This window comes from Barbus barbus (assembly GCF_936440315.1).
Source record: "Barbus barbus genome assembly, chromosome: 14".
NCBI classification, from domain to species: Eukaryota; Metazoa; Chordata; class Actinopteri; order Cypriniformes; family Cyprinidae; genus Barbus; species Barbus barbus.
Window position 1 is genome coordinate 22,173,577 of NC_136742.1, and position 16,500 is coordinate 22,190,076.

The 16,500-nt window shown below is 35.1% G+C and overlaps 1 protein-coding gene across 2 annotated transcripts; it reads right to left on the reverse strand.

The window, feature by feature from the left end:
- Positions 1-5,091: 5,091 nt before the first annotated feature.
- On the reverse strand, positions 5,092-16,285 carry LOC306880191 (phosducin-like). Of its 2 annotated transcripts, XM_079433543.1 has the most exons (5): positions 16,271-16,285; positions 11,371-11,444; positions 9,688-9,753; positions 7,706-7,854; positions 5,092-7,088 (listed from the first exon to the last, which is right to left on the reverse strand). In XM_079433543.1, the coding sequence occupies exons 3-5, from the start codon at positions 9,734-9,736 to the stop codon at positions 6,573-6,575; spliced, it is 714 nt and encodes a 237-aa protein (XP_079289669.1). In that variant the 5' UTR covers positions 9,737-9,753; positions 11,371-11,444; positions 16,271-16,285; the 3' UTR covers positions 5,092-6,572. The 2 variants fall into 2 exon arrangements, with proteins under 2 accessions (XP_079289669.1, XP_079289668.1); XM_079433542.1 differs by lacking the exon at positions 16,271-16,285 and having other exon boundaries at positions 11,371-11,461.
- Positions 16,286-16,500: the final 215 nt, after the last annotated feature.

The window sequence follows — 16,500 nt, forward strand, 5'->3', positions numbered from 1 at the left end:
TAAACGTGCTTATTACTGTTTCCTGTTATTAAAAACCCGCCCGCCCGCCAGGTGGCGCTGAGCGCCGCTGAGCGGCGCATTTCAACCAAATCACCGCTTTTGAAATTCAAGTAATTTTAGAGATATTAGTACGCTATAACCTATAATAGTTTAAACGTCTACTGATTCCAAAAGGTGCATTTATGAAATACAAAAGAAAATCGATGTTGTAGGTTCTATAACACTTTCTAGTAATCACAAACTACTGTGATTGGTCAAGGCTGACCAGCGATGAAAAAAGTCACGTGAAAACCACATCTAAGTCACAGAGAAGGGAATTAAACTTAAACAATGACACTCATAAAGTCACTGAATTAAAAACAGTTAAGAGTTAAAATAGTAAAAATCCTAGTGAAATCAACAGTGAAGTCAAGCAAGTTGATCTAAAATATATTTTTAATGTATTAATTTGAAAGATGTTCAGCGATAATGACACTGATAAACCCCAGATTATGTACATCAATGGAAACAAAAGAAAGTTATAAAGTACGATGTAGGCTATACTCACCAAATGGCAGCTGGGTTCATACAAATAAGTGAACACAGGAGGGAGATGTCGTATCATAGGCCTACATGCACTGATCATTCAAGGTCAATCACATAAACAGAGTCAGATGGATGGTTGAATAATAGTTTTTGCCGTGTCAACCTTTGCCTTTTTTGTTATCTTTGTTATATCACAATAGCTTAAATATTTTTAATGCGGTAAAATCTACATAAACGTGCTTTTAGTAGCTATTTCTCCCTCTGTTTGAATTAAAATATATATATATTCTTCCTAATACTCTGATCACTTTCCATTAATTTGGATGATTAACATTCCAAAAGTAAAACTTTTTCCTGTTGATTTATGGATTGGTTTAAGGTAATTAGAATAATGTTTACAGTTATAATTATTCATTTTTCATTAGTTAATTATTTTTTTTATTTTGGCATTCATACTTCTATGGCCTTATGTTACAGATCCTGTTTTAAAAAATAGTTGAGAAGAGATAACTGAAACATAGCTATATGTGTTGGTTTTACCTTTGTCTCATTTCTACTTGGCTCATCTTATCCCATACAGTCTTGGCATTCATTTGCTGAATAGCATTACCCGCCTTTGCTTTCTCTTTCTTGTTTTTATTCTCTAGCAGTTTTCCATTCCTTAGACCAGTCATAACTCATATCAATGTGACCACAGATGAATAATCAATATGGAATTTTCAAATGGAAGCAAAAACATATAATAGTTGTTAATGCCGTTAGTGGCCCCTTAGGCACTGGATATTATTTACAGTAAGACTGTCTGTGCGGAGAGATATTGTAACCTCGCCTCTCTTTGCTATGCAGCCTTAACCTTGAATCAGCCAAGCAATGCTCTCTCTTTCACCTCTTCCAAACGTCAACACACTCTAGAAAACAAAGACCCATGGGAATGTCTCAAGACCTCACACACCTCATTTCATGTTTTGAAAATGCTTTGTCTTTTTTTGTTACTTGCTTAGTCTATAGCGTCAATGCATTAATAATCACTGCATCAAAAAATAATTAACATAAAGTCTTGCTTTTTTAAAGTGTTTATGAGCCATTGATGGTTAAACATGGAGTCCAGTTTCCTGTTTTCAACATCCAAAGGAGGTAATAGTTGATCTTGAGTAAGTGCATGTGTTGTTAATGGAAATTTTCATTCCGTGATTTATTGTGTTTTTTTATCCCCAAATCCTGGTTTCCATAGTGACATATGGGGAAAATAAACTTCACTACTACTTAACCTTTGCGTGACAAAGCTACATAAGATGTTGAGTAAGAAGAGGGTAGGAAGTTTTAAAGTATGTGTTTGTGTGTGTGGGTGGGTGGTGAATGCTGCTGTACGTTTCACACAAAGCCGTTTTAAAAAGCCTTGTGACCTCATATCCCCTCCATGTCAACCTCTGACCCCACCTCCATTCACCTATGGTCCCATTTACACTTGAAATTCACATCCATCATGTCTGTCCACCCACTACCTCTCCTGTGCCCAACGTCACTCCCGACGGCCTTTGCCACCAATATATTCAGAGCCCAGGAAACCCTTCAATGGGCAGTCATTTTGCCTTCTTTGAAACCATATTATACTCTCTTCTATAATTCATGACACATTTGTTTTCTTTCTGGCCCAATTCTACACTGTTTTGTTTTACTGTGTCATTATTTGTTTCATTCACATACTGCTGTGGAATTCTTGGGGGTTTTGTCTGGGTTAAATTATTGCTTACCTCACAGGCTACTTACACAAAGCCTTAAGTTTTTAATTAGACCACAATGATGGTAGAAATACTGCTATATATCATATGTTATCTTGAGGAGCCATCTCTTGTATTATTTTATTTCATTGTTATGTTTAATTTGATTACCATACCTTATTGTTTACTATAAAATATCATCACTCATCTGCATTAAATGGAAGGAGTAAAATGTTTACAAATATTCTTTAATGTATATAAATGTCTAGTATAAGGTACATTTAAGTGTTATTGATTAAAGGTTAATGTTTGCAGCAGGAATGTCAATAAACCAGTGCTTTAAAATTAATAGCAAGAAAAACAACCCTGGATCAGATTAAAAACAACAAATGAATATCAAAACTTTTGACTGTGGTCAGCATCTCTAAATGTTTTTATATTTTCAAAACACTTTCAGCCTTGGCTAACATAATAATAACATATTCAAATCCCATGAAAGCCTGTAACATATTAGCCACGTAGTTTGTGATTATGTGTTTATTTTTATAGTACAAAACACTTCTTACAATACACCATGACTAAAGTCCTTCCTAAAGATCTCCAAGCTTTATGGTTGGGTTTTTACATCAGCCAAATGAAAGAGGTCTTTACGTGTGAGATTTCTCTGATGTTCATTGTGAAAACAGGAGAAAATGATCAGAACTGAACCGTGAACTTAATTGCTAACATCTTGGCACTGTCCAGCAGTTGTCAGTAAATATTTATTTCAGATCTAAACACTGCAGTCTAAATGAAAGTGTATTAATTTAGATATTATTAAAATCCATACAAACTATGTATGTAAGATACTGTAGATATAAATGACATCTCAGGCCAGGACTGTGTGTTAAGAACTGACCGACTAGCAGTTGATGGAATGAACTTGGACTAAACCAATCTTAAAGAAAAAAGTCATTAAAAACTTGTAAGACTAGTCTAAGCCTTTTATGCAACCGACATGTTATATGCAGCCCGATTCGTAGGCTACATATTTTACGAGGTGGCTAATTCGTTTGTACAACCTCACTCGTACAAATTCATACGATTTTTGCTAAATCGTACGTATTTTACGAGTTGCCAATTCGTATGAATTTGTACGAATGACCTACACCTAACCCCACCCCTAAACCTACCCGTCACTGGGGTTTAGACAAATCGTACTAAATCGTACGATTGAGGTCGTATGAATTCCTACGAATTAGCCACCTCGTAAAATATGTCGAACTGGTCGTGAGATAGCGTTGGTTATATGCTGTATAATTTGTTTTGTTTTTTATCAAATACTTTATTACAAAATGTTATTACAAAATAACATTTTAATTATATTTTGTTTATATATATATATATATATATATATATATATATATATATATATATATATATATATAATACTACAGAGGAGAGCATACCTTTATATATATATATATAGCTCATATATATATATATAAATACTTTACTGTCTTACAATACAGTATCCATAAAGTTTTTAATCTGTCTGAGCCATGAACCCGTGACAACTTGTTTTAGGAATTAAGTCCAGACGAGGACTTGGCTGTTTGGGCTACTCCTTCACGCATGCAGAGAGGATGGAGGCAAATGTGGTATCAGGTGCAGATGTTGTCAGAACATGTTTCCATTAAGCGCAGACGACCTCGTCGCACGTTATAGCAAGCTCGGCGTGAGACACACAAAACATTACCACAAAATCACCAAACCCTGCAGGCCCTCAGTGGGTGTGCCTGCATGGCTTGGCCCTCAAGAGAAAATATCTTACTCTCAAATTGGTTTGCATGTCTTTTTCAAACATGGAACAGACGAAAAACTTGCTTCATGACCCCACAAGCTGATGCAATTTTGTTGCAATTGCTGTTGAATTTGTTCTGAACTATGGTGAGATTAAAAACATTTTGGGTTTTGGGTAAGGTAACAATCAGGGCCAAATTATAGTATTTATCAGTACTGCATGTTCAAATTAAATAGGTCATTTAAAATATTTATTAACACTAGGCCTAATTGTTGGATTAAAGTGAAAATATCCTGCATGATGACAAAGCCTCCACTCAGGGCAGCCTGTAATTCGACACTAATGAAAATAAGATCTTGGATTAAATCCAGTAGTATTCCAGACTAAGTTGATCAAAAAAAGATCACATAAAAGCATGACAAAAAAGGCGTATAGCCACTTACTGCACTGATTAGGCTTACTGATGACACGATAGAGCTATCTTGAACTATTTTGTTTGTTTGTTGACTCTACACGAGCTATTTCAAGAAAACAGCAGATTTTATTCCACTCTAACAATAAGATATCACTGAAAAGCCCTGGCTTCTTAAGTGGGCAGGAACAGTAGCATGTCATGTCTTTTGCTGGCTCACTTCTTCATAACCCATGGTTCATCAGGAGTTCAGATAAATCCTGATCATTGCTCTTACTGTGCAACTCAACTCAAAAGAAGATTCCCATAATAAATATATAATTATAACATGTCAAGTTATAGGAAAATGATAGGGAAAATGCACAAATGTGCAATAAGTATCTATTCTTTTAACATATAATGGAACTTTTGAACCTGCAGGTCACAGTAAAGTCAGTTGGAGAGATTGTGTTTCAGCAAGTGCCGTCTCGCTTCTCAAACCACATTAAAGGAAGGTGCAAATTCTCTGGAATTTCACTTAATTGCTATCTTGATTGATTCTGTTCTTCAAATACTTTCTTCAGGGGTGACATGTAATTTGTGTGCAAGTGAAGCATGTGTATATGTAAGTTTTTTTTTTTTTTTTTTACTAAATCTACAGAACAGGCAGGGGAAATGTTTAGTGTTTCCATTTGCATTTATTTATGTATGCCTAAAAATACAGTTTACATAAAATCTCCTGGTTTATGCAAAATTCCAACCAAATCATTTTACAGTAAGACAGCTTGTGCATACAAACCAAAAGTAGGTTAAAACCATCCCCACCACAAAATCAAATTTTACACAGGAAGCTGCTTATCCTGAACCTCACAAAATGCCTATGCACTGAAAATGATAAAGGTGATCATGCACAGGTTTAAGGAAAAGTTCACCCAAAAAAAAACATTTGCTGAAATTTTACTCACCCTCAGGTCATCCAAGATGTAGATGAGTCTGTTTCTTCAACAGAACAGATTTAGAGAAATTTAATTTAGATGTCATCACTTGCTCACCAATGGATCCTCTGCGGTGAATGGGTGCCATCAGAATGAGAGTCCAAACAGCTAAAAAGAACATCACAATATTCCACAAGTAATCCACACAACTCCAGTCCATCGATTAATGCCTTGTGAAGTGAAAATCTGCATGTTTGTAATGAACAAATCCATCATTAAGGCATTTTATCTTTATAAGTCCGCTATCCAAATTGTAACATTGCTTTTTGCAGTGAAAATTCATCTTTTCTGAATCAGGAGAGAAATATTTAGATCAAGCACTGTTTAGCATAAACTGTCAAAAACAGTTCAAAACAAATATGTCTTATGATTATGATGATGTCTTGTGATTTTAATGTGAAAAGACAAGGGATGGATTTTTTTTTTCACTTGAAGGAAGCATTTTTATGCATTACCGATTCATATTTTGTCCAGAAGCAATGGTTTAAATTTTAAATGCCTTGATTTATTTCTTACAAACATAGTATTTCACTTCAAAAGACGCTAAATAACAGACTGTAGTAGTGTGAAATACTGGACTATTGTGATGTTTTTATCAGCTGTTTGGACTCTCATTCTGACGGCACTCATTCACTGCAGAGGTTTCATTTGTGAGCAAGTGATGTAATGCTAAATTTCTCCAAATCTGTTCTAATGAAGAAACAAAATACATCTTGGATGGCAACAGGGTGAGTATATTTTCATTCAATTGTAATTTTTGGCCGAAATATTTACTTAAGAAGAACCGATCATGGACCATTCTTATTTGCATTATCTTTGGCTACATGCACTCACATGTACAATATGTGCATAAGTATTCCACATGACACTAATTCATTCTTATCTATTTCATACTCGTGCAGTTGTCTATTTGTTTATATGAGAAAACATGATAGCTGAATATCTCATTATCTTTCTCAGCTTTAATTCATTCCTTGTACTGCACAAAACATCCAGTAGTTTTCTCTACTGTGCTCAAAGAGATCTTTATCCTGAGCTGCATGTGCACATGGGAGCATTTCATCATGTTAGCTGGAAGAATAATGAAACTTATTCTTGTCATATTCAGAAAAACATTCCTCCCATTCATTTCATCCATTCTTACTCTCTGCCATCTTTCATCACTCCACATCTACTTCATCCTCATCAGCTCCATGGCCACATTCCTTCTCTGGCAGCAATCCATACTCATTGAGGAAGGCCTCTACATCGGTAGCAAAGAACTCCTCGCTGAAATGCTGCGTAACAGCCAGGAAGTTCCCCAGAAGCTCTCCAGCCTTGTACACTAACAAGGCGGGCAGCACGTCATCTGAGAAACGCTCGCCAGCTCCAGTGGCGGCGGAGCTAATGCGACAGAATTTTACGCTGGGATAATCTGAGGCCAGGCAATCCATGCAACTGTTAAGCGCCTCGCACCCCTGCACTCCATCTTTGAAGATGTGCACCACCACCACTGTGAGTCGGTGCTCCTTCTCAATGACCTCCAGGAAGGCCTCGCCACTGTCAAGTTCGTACACGCCCTCAAATTTGGGCCCGAAGCTCAGGCGCTCGTGCATCTCCTGCATGCATTGCTTGCGGTACTTACGCAGACTTTTCTCATCCTCTTCCTTTATCAGCTCATACTCCTGAGCGCTCATCTGGGAAGTGAAAAAGAAGCAGGAAAATTCAAAGCTTTTAAGGCCAATGCAGATTTTTGGAAGAGACAACTGCATTTAAATTTGGAAATTAATCCATTAAATCATGTTTTGATGTCAAAGACCTGCAAGATATGATGACCTCTTTTGAGGAGCCCCCTCCTAGCATAAAGTGTAAAAACGCATTTATACGGTGTGAGAAAAATATTATGCACAATGTAAAAAAATTATACTGTTTCTGAAACTGGCTTTTATATGGTCATTGTACTGAATATTCAATAAATATTTTAACACACTAATTTTAACAGATTTCTTTCTTTAAATCACATTTTATAAACAATATTTGTCACCCTTATGTAGGGGATCCCTGATCCTCAGTTTGCAACCTCTAATTTCGTTATGTGCATACAGAATACAAGAATCAGTTAATTAAAATGACTAACACAATAACTATATGTTTTAGTATAGTTTGGTGTTAGTTACTTTTGAACAAAGTAACATTATAGATAGAGACTTATCATCCATTTTTAAAATGCACTTTTTACAGCCTAAATTAGAAAGGCATTGTTTTTCTTCAAAGAGCTCATTTTTATTTTGAAATCATGGTCAAAAGAGGCAACCTTGCGATTGAATCCACCCACACAGGAGTCTCTGGGTTTGTGGGGGGACGACATCTGTCTAAGCAGCTCTCTCTTGTTGGGAGGCAGAGCCTCCTGGTCCATGCTCTCCAGTTTAAATTTACGCCAGTCATTGATGACACCCTTTGGTCCTAGAGATACCATAAGTGAATGAATAGATGAGTGAATTACATCAATATACTGTAAAAAAACGATTGCTGTGATTAATCACAACTTAAAATTCAACATTAGAATAATAAGTAATGATAACAAGAAATTATAAGTTTAGTTAAAGCTGCAGTCTGTAAGTTTTGCCTCTTTGTCGCCATCTCTGTTTGAAAACCTGGAATTGCAGCTCTGTGCGGAATTATCTTCCGTGTGTGGGGTTGTGTTCTGGCATGGCTCCAGCATGGATGAATCTAATGTTTTGAGGAGTATGTGTGTCAGTCTGTCAGTCACTGCACCGGTGTGGATACTGTACTTAGGAATCACAGATTCTAGCCTACATCTTGGAATATATGACCCAAATAAGAATTTTCACCATATATTGCCATCTGAACAAGTAAGTAACAAGTCTGCCACGTTTGTTCTGACCAACTGAGGAAAAAAGCATTACAATAAATCGCGCTACCAATGGTAATTAAATCTAAGATCGGTTAGCTCATATCACATCTAACCATGCAAATTATTATTTTTGTTATACTTTATTTTCAAATTATTAATGTTAACAACATCAGCACTGCGTGACAATGAGTATAGTTTGTATTAGCATGTAGATTTCAATTTCTGTACAGTCTAATTGTCATGCCATTCGAATTTCATATTAAGAAATTATTTTAACCCAAAAAGCAAACTATGCTCCCTTCGAACTGGTTGTCTTTAGAATACAAATCGTGTGTAATCTGTAATCAGAAGCACATTTAAAACTGGAATATAATTTAAATTCATTCACATGTGTTTCATAAACGCATAATCCTTTCTGGGTCACAATCCACCATCAAAATGATGCATTTAATTATTCTAGCTGCTGTGAGAAAAGGCTAAACGATCCACCAACTGCAGGATCCTAGTAGCCGGGACAACTTCTTTATGTTTACAGACGTGACATAATGACGCAGTGCCATGCTCGAATTTCCCGCAAAGATTCCACTCAAATTAGAAAACATTATTATAAGCTAAACGTTGTGAATCGGGCTAAAGTAAGGTGATAGTTTTGAACAAAGGCTGGTTATGTACTTGCTCAAATATTGATTTTGGATCATTTTTAACCCAAAAAAGTTACGGACTGCAACTTTAAGTTGGATATTTAAGTTCAACAAATTTAATCTTAACAAATTTAAGTTGTTATAACTAATTGCAAAAAGTCAACCATAAATCAAAAGACAAGCATAGCCTACCGTAGTCAGTTCACTTTCAGCGATGGATGATATCAGTTCAGGTCAGACATATTTTATAGAAATTTATTTTATCTCTTACTTGACTTACACAGGGGAAATGAGCAAATGTCCACACACTAATGCTGTTTCTTCAAATTTTGTTCAATAATTAAAATCACAATCAGGCCTCAAAATTTCCTGGTTCCTATCTCAGGGTTGAATGCATTTCTTTAATTTCTTCACAAGAACACCAAGTTGTTCACAATGGGAAGCTGGCAACCATAACGCAAGGATTCAGGCTTTGACCAACTCCTTTGACCTAAAATAGTTCCTTGAAGAACCCCTGAATTAATTTCAATCATCCAACAACACATTCGTAAGTTCATGCACATGGTTCTCTGATGTTGGGGTCATGTGGCATGCAAGCAAACAAATAAAATTTTTATTGTTTTCTAGTAATTTTATGATTTAATTAATTAATTTAATTGCAAACTCCAGTTTGGGAAACCTTTCCGTCTTCATTCTGCATGCTCTTAAATACATTAGATCACTTTCCCTATATGACCCATTCATTTTACAATCTCACAAAACAATAAGAACCATACTGACCCGTGTGAGTGACAGCCGCTGGTTCCTCATCTACGATTCTGTCAGACATTTTTATTTGTTTATTATCTGTGGAAAAAGGTTGAATCTTCATCTTACATATATATGTCTAAATAAATAAAATTCCTTAATGGTTTCAGCAAAAGTAACAAAAGCTGTCTCTGTATGTCTTTGAACGACTATCCAGTTTCAAACAAAGAAAACAAAAGAGTTTTTTTCATGACTTTTTCAGGAAGGCAAGATACATAATTTAATTCGAACAAGGTATAGCATCAAAACTTCATTGAAATGTTGGCACGTGGACAGTGTGTCTGTGTCGCTGTACCTGATCGCTCTTTCTTGGAAGATAATAGGTTTATTAAGAGTAAGAAGATCAGATTACTCCTTGATCCAATTTATTTGCACAAGTGGGCGTCGTCGATATGATGTCATGGAATGACAAATGAACTGTCCTCAAATAATTTACAATATGCTTAAATTCCCATTTCAACCCAGATACTTTAAATCAGCTTAAGTCAGTTTAATTGTCATTCTTTTTAACGCACATTTCTTTGATTCTATTTGATTTTACAAGCAACACCATTTCAAATGTATAAAACTTTATTATATAACACCTTAATGCTAACATTAAAATCAACAATGCAGAACATATTTGGTTGCGTTCAGGTCAGTCATTAAACTGATCTTTTTCATATGAGGTTGAGACTGAGATCAGATAAAGCTCATGCGGCAGCAGATTAGCAGTTTAATACTAGAGCTCAGTCTTAATTTTGCCCCTCTAGCCTCTGGCCTCAAACCTCCTCTATTGTACCTTTCACTACTGTCAGTAAATCACTGATAGCTAATTGAGATTATAGCTATGATGCAATGCCTCAGCTCAGATGGCAACCAATGAAATCCTATGACAGCTTTGGAGGTTGCCTCAGTTTTCTTTGGTATTTCTTTAAAAAATACTCTATTAAAAGCATGGTATTATGAATAGTCTTCCATTTCAGTTTGCTTCTTGAAAAGTGGTGTTTTACGATTTGTATTTTTATAACAAAACAGCATTTTCATGCAGTTACATGATTATGGCTTTGCTTTACTGTTTTTAGCTCCTTTGAGTCTTTATTCGTTTAAAAATGTCTTTTTGAATGTTTTTCATTCAGTCTGATCTGAATCTTGAAGTCTTGTTGAATCATGCAAAATAATAAACATGGCATGAACGTTTGCATAGTTTTCTGAGATAAATATACCGTAGACAACACTACCGCTATCTACAGTACATCAAAGTATCTGAACAAACCACTTAAAAATGCCAGCTCCAAGGTTTGATTTAGAGAAAAACAGGAATTATGCTGTCACTTTAGTATGCAAATCAAATCAAAGTAGACTTTGTTTCACGCAATCCATTCGTCTGTAACATCACAGCTCATCAAAAGTATAATCAGGCCTATGATTACATAGGCTTTAGTTAAATAATGCTGCGACTCACTTAAAGCTGTAAAACAGAACGAACAGGAAAAGATGCATCAAAGCATGAAGCTGAATAGACTTTAAGTTTTCGTTAAATAACACTGTGACTCACTTAAAGTTGTAAAATGGAACAAGATGCATTTAAGTATGAAGCTAAAATATTCTGTAACTGCATGAGTAAATCAGTCTGGTCCCACAGAAGCCTGTTAAATCAAACGGTTGCCTGCTCACCTTTTTTACGGTCCGAATACGTCCCTTCAGTGAGCTGTTACGTGGCCACTATCACCATTAGCTTGTCCTTCATGCTTTTTTGAGTGTGCATGGGGAGGGCACAAAGAAGCTTTCTTAAGTCAAGACACATTGGACAACTCAGAAATAGCACAGGGCACTTAAGAGGATTTAAGTGCAGCAATTAAACACTATTCAGAACACAACCAAAGACAAAGGTAACATAGCTGTGAGAGGAGAGTGGTATACAAGATATTGAGGACATGTGGGGAAGACGGGGATAAAAGTTTAAAAATGTATGCTAACATGGAAGAAAAAAGTTTTGGTTTCTGACAAGCTTCATCAGATTTGCTGCTTGCAGAATTCATTTATGTGCAGAAATGTGAGCAGTGTTAAACTGGCTAACACTAAACAAAATCTTTGGACTGCATGGCTAATGAATTAAGTGTTTTTCTGTGCAAAAGTTTAGTCCAGACTGAGTCAGCATGTAACTCAGCAGTTGGTAAAAAGAATATCACTGGCATCTGATGGATGCCATTACAGGAGCAGATTACATTTTAAAATACAAAGTAGAAAACAGTAATTTTAAATTATAATATTTAACAATATTACTGTATTTTTACTGTATTTTGAGCAGCCTTGCAAAAGAGACTTCTTTCAAAAATATTAAAAGATTTTACCGAATCTTTTTTTGAATGGTAGTGTATATTTTATCTGGGTAGGGAAAGAGAGACAGAGACAGCAGCACTGATCGTTCTGGCTCAGTAAATGTAAATGCACAGATGGTACATAAACAGGATTGACCTCATTAGTGTGAAAACACTCATCTTTTCAGCCTAACTTGCTGTAACCTTCCTGTGTATATCCTGACAACTCAAACAAAAATTATTTACTTAAATTGACCCGTCACTAATATGACACATCATTTTACTGTTCTCAAAAAAACAAAAAGAGTAATTTTCTATTTTCATTATAAAAAAACAACAAACAGTTTTTGTCCATAAACCTAAAATGATATGTACATTTTCAAATGATGTTTTAATATTTTAAGAATTTAGTAAAATATGCAGATTTAATAAAATATGAAAATTGTGTTGAGGCATTATTTTGAAAAATGACAAGTCATCAATTTACATGTTGCTCAAAAACTTGAAACATTTCAGTCTAAAACAGCTATATGTGATTTTGGCCATAATAATCTTTCAAATGGGTGAAGAAGAACTGTAAATTAATTCTGGGAAGCTAAAAGTGGAAGTTGTGGTTAGGTTTTTATTATGTGTAGCATGACATAGCATTATGACTTTATACAATGTATGACTCGAGCATACAGTTTATCACGAAATCCTTACTGGAACTACAGTTAAGAGTTCCTTTCATTTTCCATTCCTTTAGTTTTTGCACCGAATGTCACAATGTTCTATGATTGGCGTGAGTCAACTGAGAAATAGGATTCTGTTTTAATAAAAAATGGCACAAAGCAATGGTGATACTATGTGCACTTGCCTTTCTGTATTTGCATTTTACAGTTGATCAAAGAGTGGTTTGACAAACCTGAGGTGTGGGAGGTGAACTGTCAGTTATAAGTCATGTGAGGTAAAAAAAAAAAAAGTAGATTTATTTGTCCTGCTCATGGATACACACCCATATTGGGATCACCAGCAGGTGGGTGTGCGCCTGCCACCCCCTCTCTGTAGTTCAAACGGATTGTCATTGTAACTGGGTGTGGTGCAAATGTAGGTAAACCCCATTAGGATTCTTATCAGGGATTGCCATGGCACCATCATAACAACAGAGAGTTGTGACCACAGGTTTCAGGTTATACCTATATTATTTTGCAAAGCTATTCTAGGCTTCTGCTTTTGAACTGAATTTAGAAAAACAAAAAATAATTTAAAAAAATAACACACAGTTTTTTTTCTACACAGAATAGATATTGCATGACACTGCATTCAATCACAATTCTTTCCCTAACAGGATTTCGGATTAAGGGACATACAAATTAATCTCAATAGCATGTTTATTACCACAAAATATTATATTGACTCGTCTCCCATTAACTTTTTTTCATTTTTGAGAGAACTATCCCTTTAAAAATGATTACGTGTTCTCTTTTGAAACAATGGACAGGAAACACTCCCATAGCCTTTCTACACGTATCTACACGCAAACTAACGGCAGATTTCGCTTCAAAACATAGACTCATTTTGAGATGATCCACTTTATGAAAACCACTGACTCAGAGCTTGATGACCACAGTGGAGTTTCTATTTTTTACGTTTCGTATGAATGAAAGGTTTTTTTCTCCATTCTGTCACCGATGGAGTTTTGGTTCCTTGCCGCTGTAATAAATAAATTTGGCTTGCTGAACTGAGCTGGACGATGCCATCACTGAAATTAATAATGAAATGCCTTTAACTGAAAATTGAGTGTTTAATCTTGTCATTTTACATTATTGGCACACTATTTTCCTATTTTGATATTCTGCAGTTGCTTTGACACAATTTGCATAAATAATATAAATACCTAGGCCTATATAAATAAAGGTTACTTGACTTGAATGAAGCTGCATCACAATGACCCACAAAAGATTTAATACCTATTCGCACTGGTTTAGTATTATCTGGGGACCATGTGTGATTTCGTGTGGTGCATTCGCACGGGATAAACTAAGCCTGTAATTTTACTCGAAATTACTGATTTATCTCCCGGATGTCAAGGCTTTGAGAGTCCCGTTCTATGGTCCAATTAAATGGATTTAAAAAAAAAAATGAAACTAATATAGTTTTGTGCCCCGTGTCATTTACATTTCACCAGGTTAAAATAATATCTCAATATATCTCAAGCTTTGCACAAAAGCTTTGCTTTTACACATTAAACCTTTTCAGCTTTCTCTTTCTGCAAATTGTATGGTGTAGCGATATGACAGCACCCAAAATACTATCAAACACTCCAACGCAGATCCATTCTTTGCGAAAGATGGATAAAAAGGCGCACAGGAAACAAAAACCTTGAAAAATGATATACGACCCGCCAAATCACAGAGATGCCGATTCGCACGGGACTAATATTATCACAGGACCTCGGTGTTCAGCGAAATATGGTAGGTCATTCGCGGGGGAATTTTTACTTTACAAATTAGACATGGCCAATTCGCACGGGATTAAGATCACAGACAACCTCCGCAGTTATTACACGTGACTGGAGGTCACCAGGTAGGTAATCCCGTGCGAACACCTGTGTCCCATCAAACGCCCACGTTTCCATTTACAGTGAATAGGAACCCACTGAGCAAAAGTACGTCCAAACGACGTCTTTGAATGAAATGAATGAAAGTTTTTATGACGTCTTCTGGACGTCTATAGGTTAAAATTTAGTTCAAATGTGGTTATTGTGGACGTATTTTCAACGTCTTATAAGGTCAACTGCAGTTTCATTTAGACGTCGTTTATACTGTTTCTGGGCTGGATTCAATTACATCTCATGTTTATTTCAATGTAATTTCTATATGTACTTGTAAATTAACTTAAAGACACCTTGTTTGTACAAAAACCATGAAAACATAAGAAACTTCACTCCCCACATGAAAAAATATTATAGTAATTTATAGTAAATACTAAAGTGTATTATACTGTATATTATAGTATTTACAAAACTTTAATGAATGCTACAGCATATTAAGTGAACTGATAAACTGTAATAAATTCTGTATTATACTTTAGTTTTTACTACAGTAAACTGTAGTGTATTGTAGTATAATATACCCTATAGTTGTAGAAAATGTATAAAAGTATTGGGTAAAGTAATTTGTTTATATTACTATAGTTGTTATATTACCACGAAAACTATAGAATTACCACAACAAATTAATTCAATTATTTTACTATAGTATGGTTAACACAATAGTATTTACTATAAATTACTATAGTATTTTTTTCATGTGGGTATACAGTGGATAACAGTTAACACATAACAAACTATTTAGTTTAGTTGGGTCCATACATTATGTTCACCTGTTGGAAAAAACTGGGGGGAAAAAATCTCCTTTTTTTTTTATTTCAACTGCAATTAACATAAAATTCTTAAAGATGGTGTTCTTTATTCATGCAATAGTCAACTGTTCATGTACCGAAATAATATCTGCATGCACAATAATGAGAAGAACACATTATGCTATAGTGCAAGGGCTTCTATTTTGGGCTTCAAGACCAAAGCTAAAGGGTACGCAAAATAATTTATACTATATTTTCCAGACTACAAGTGGTGTTTTTTAATCTTCTGAGATGTGCTGAATTATTCCAAAGAAACTTGTATAATGCATTTAATGTCAAAAAGCATAAGCCAAAATGTAAACACTTAAAAGGTTTCTATAAATATAGTTCTCATGTCTATGTGACAAGTAGACAGTACCACTGAGTTTTCTTCTTTTCAGGATGAGGTTCACGGAAACCGAGATGGCAAGCGCATTTTGTTTATTTTACAAAATAAATACTGCTTGTAACTAATGGCACTAGAATACATATGCCTATATATATTTTTTTTAATTTTTGTTCTGTTTTGAATAGTATTGAATTTAAACGATTGGAAGTGAGGGAAAATAAAATACATGTTTACAGTGTTTATAATGTTTAAGTTTCTTAACGTTTGTTTTATTTATCAGTATTTACATTATTTCTGAAAGTAATAGTAAAATGTGTCTTATACACCGATGCAACCTGTGTGTTTTTTCCTGACCTGATGCAACTTTCCGGAAAATATGGTAAATTAGGCCGATATTGTGCTGGATTATTAAACAAGTCATATAAAATGAGGAACCATTTAAAACAATCAATAAATAAAACAATCATATTATGTTCATTATACTCCCACCGACAATAACTTCAACCTTAAAATCTGTTGTAATTACTTGACAAATCTTGTCTGCAAGGGGTCCCTGGCTCCAAAATGTTGGAACAGCAGAGCAGAGATTCTGGTGCGGCAGGTGGAACTGTCCTGGTCATCACAACATCTCTCTGTCTTCACGAACTGCCCTGAAACACAATTGAAATATAAACAATTATTATAAATATAAATATAGCTTCACAATGCTCATTTTGGCCTCTGGGGTGAACATATGATCAGAAAATACTGCCAGAC

Coding starts and splice junctions, on each gene's coding strand:
- LOC306880191 (XM_079433543.1), bottom strand. CDS start 9,736: ATGTCTGACAGAATCGTAGATGAGGAACCAGCGGCTGTCACTCACACG. Junction 7,855..9,687: donor AGCGGCTGTCACTCACACGG/GTCAGTATGGTT, acceptor TGGTATCTCTAG/GACCAAAGGGTGTCATCAAT. Junction 7,089..7,705: donor TGGGTGGATTCAATCGCAAG/GTTGCCTCTTTT, acceptor TTCACTTCCCAG/ATGAGCGCTCAGGAGTATGA.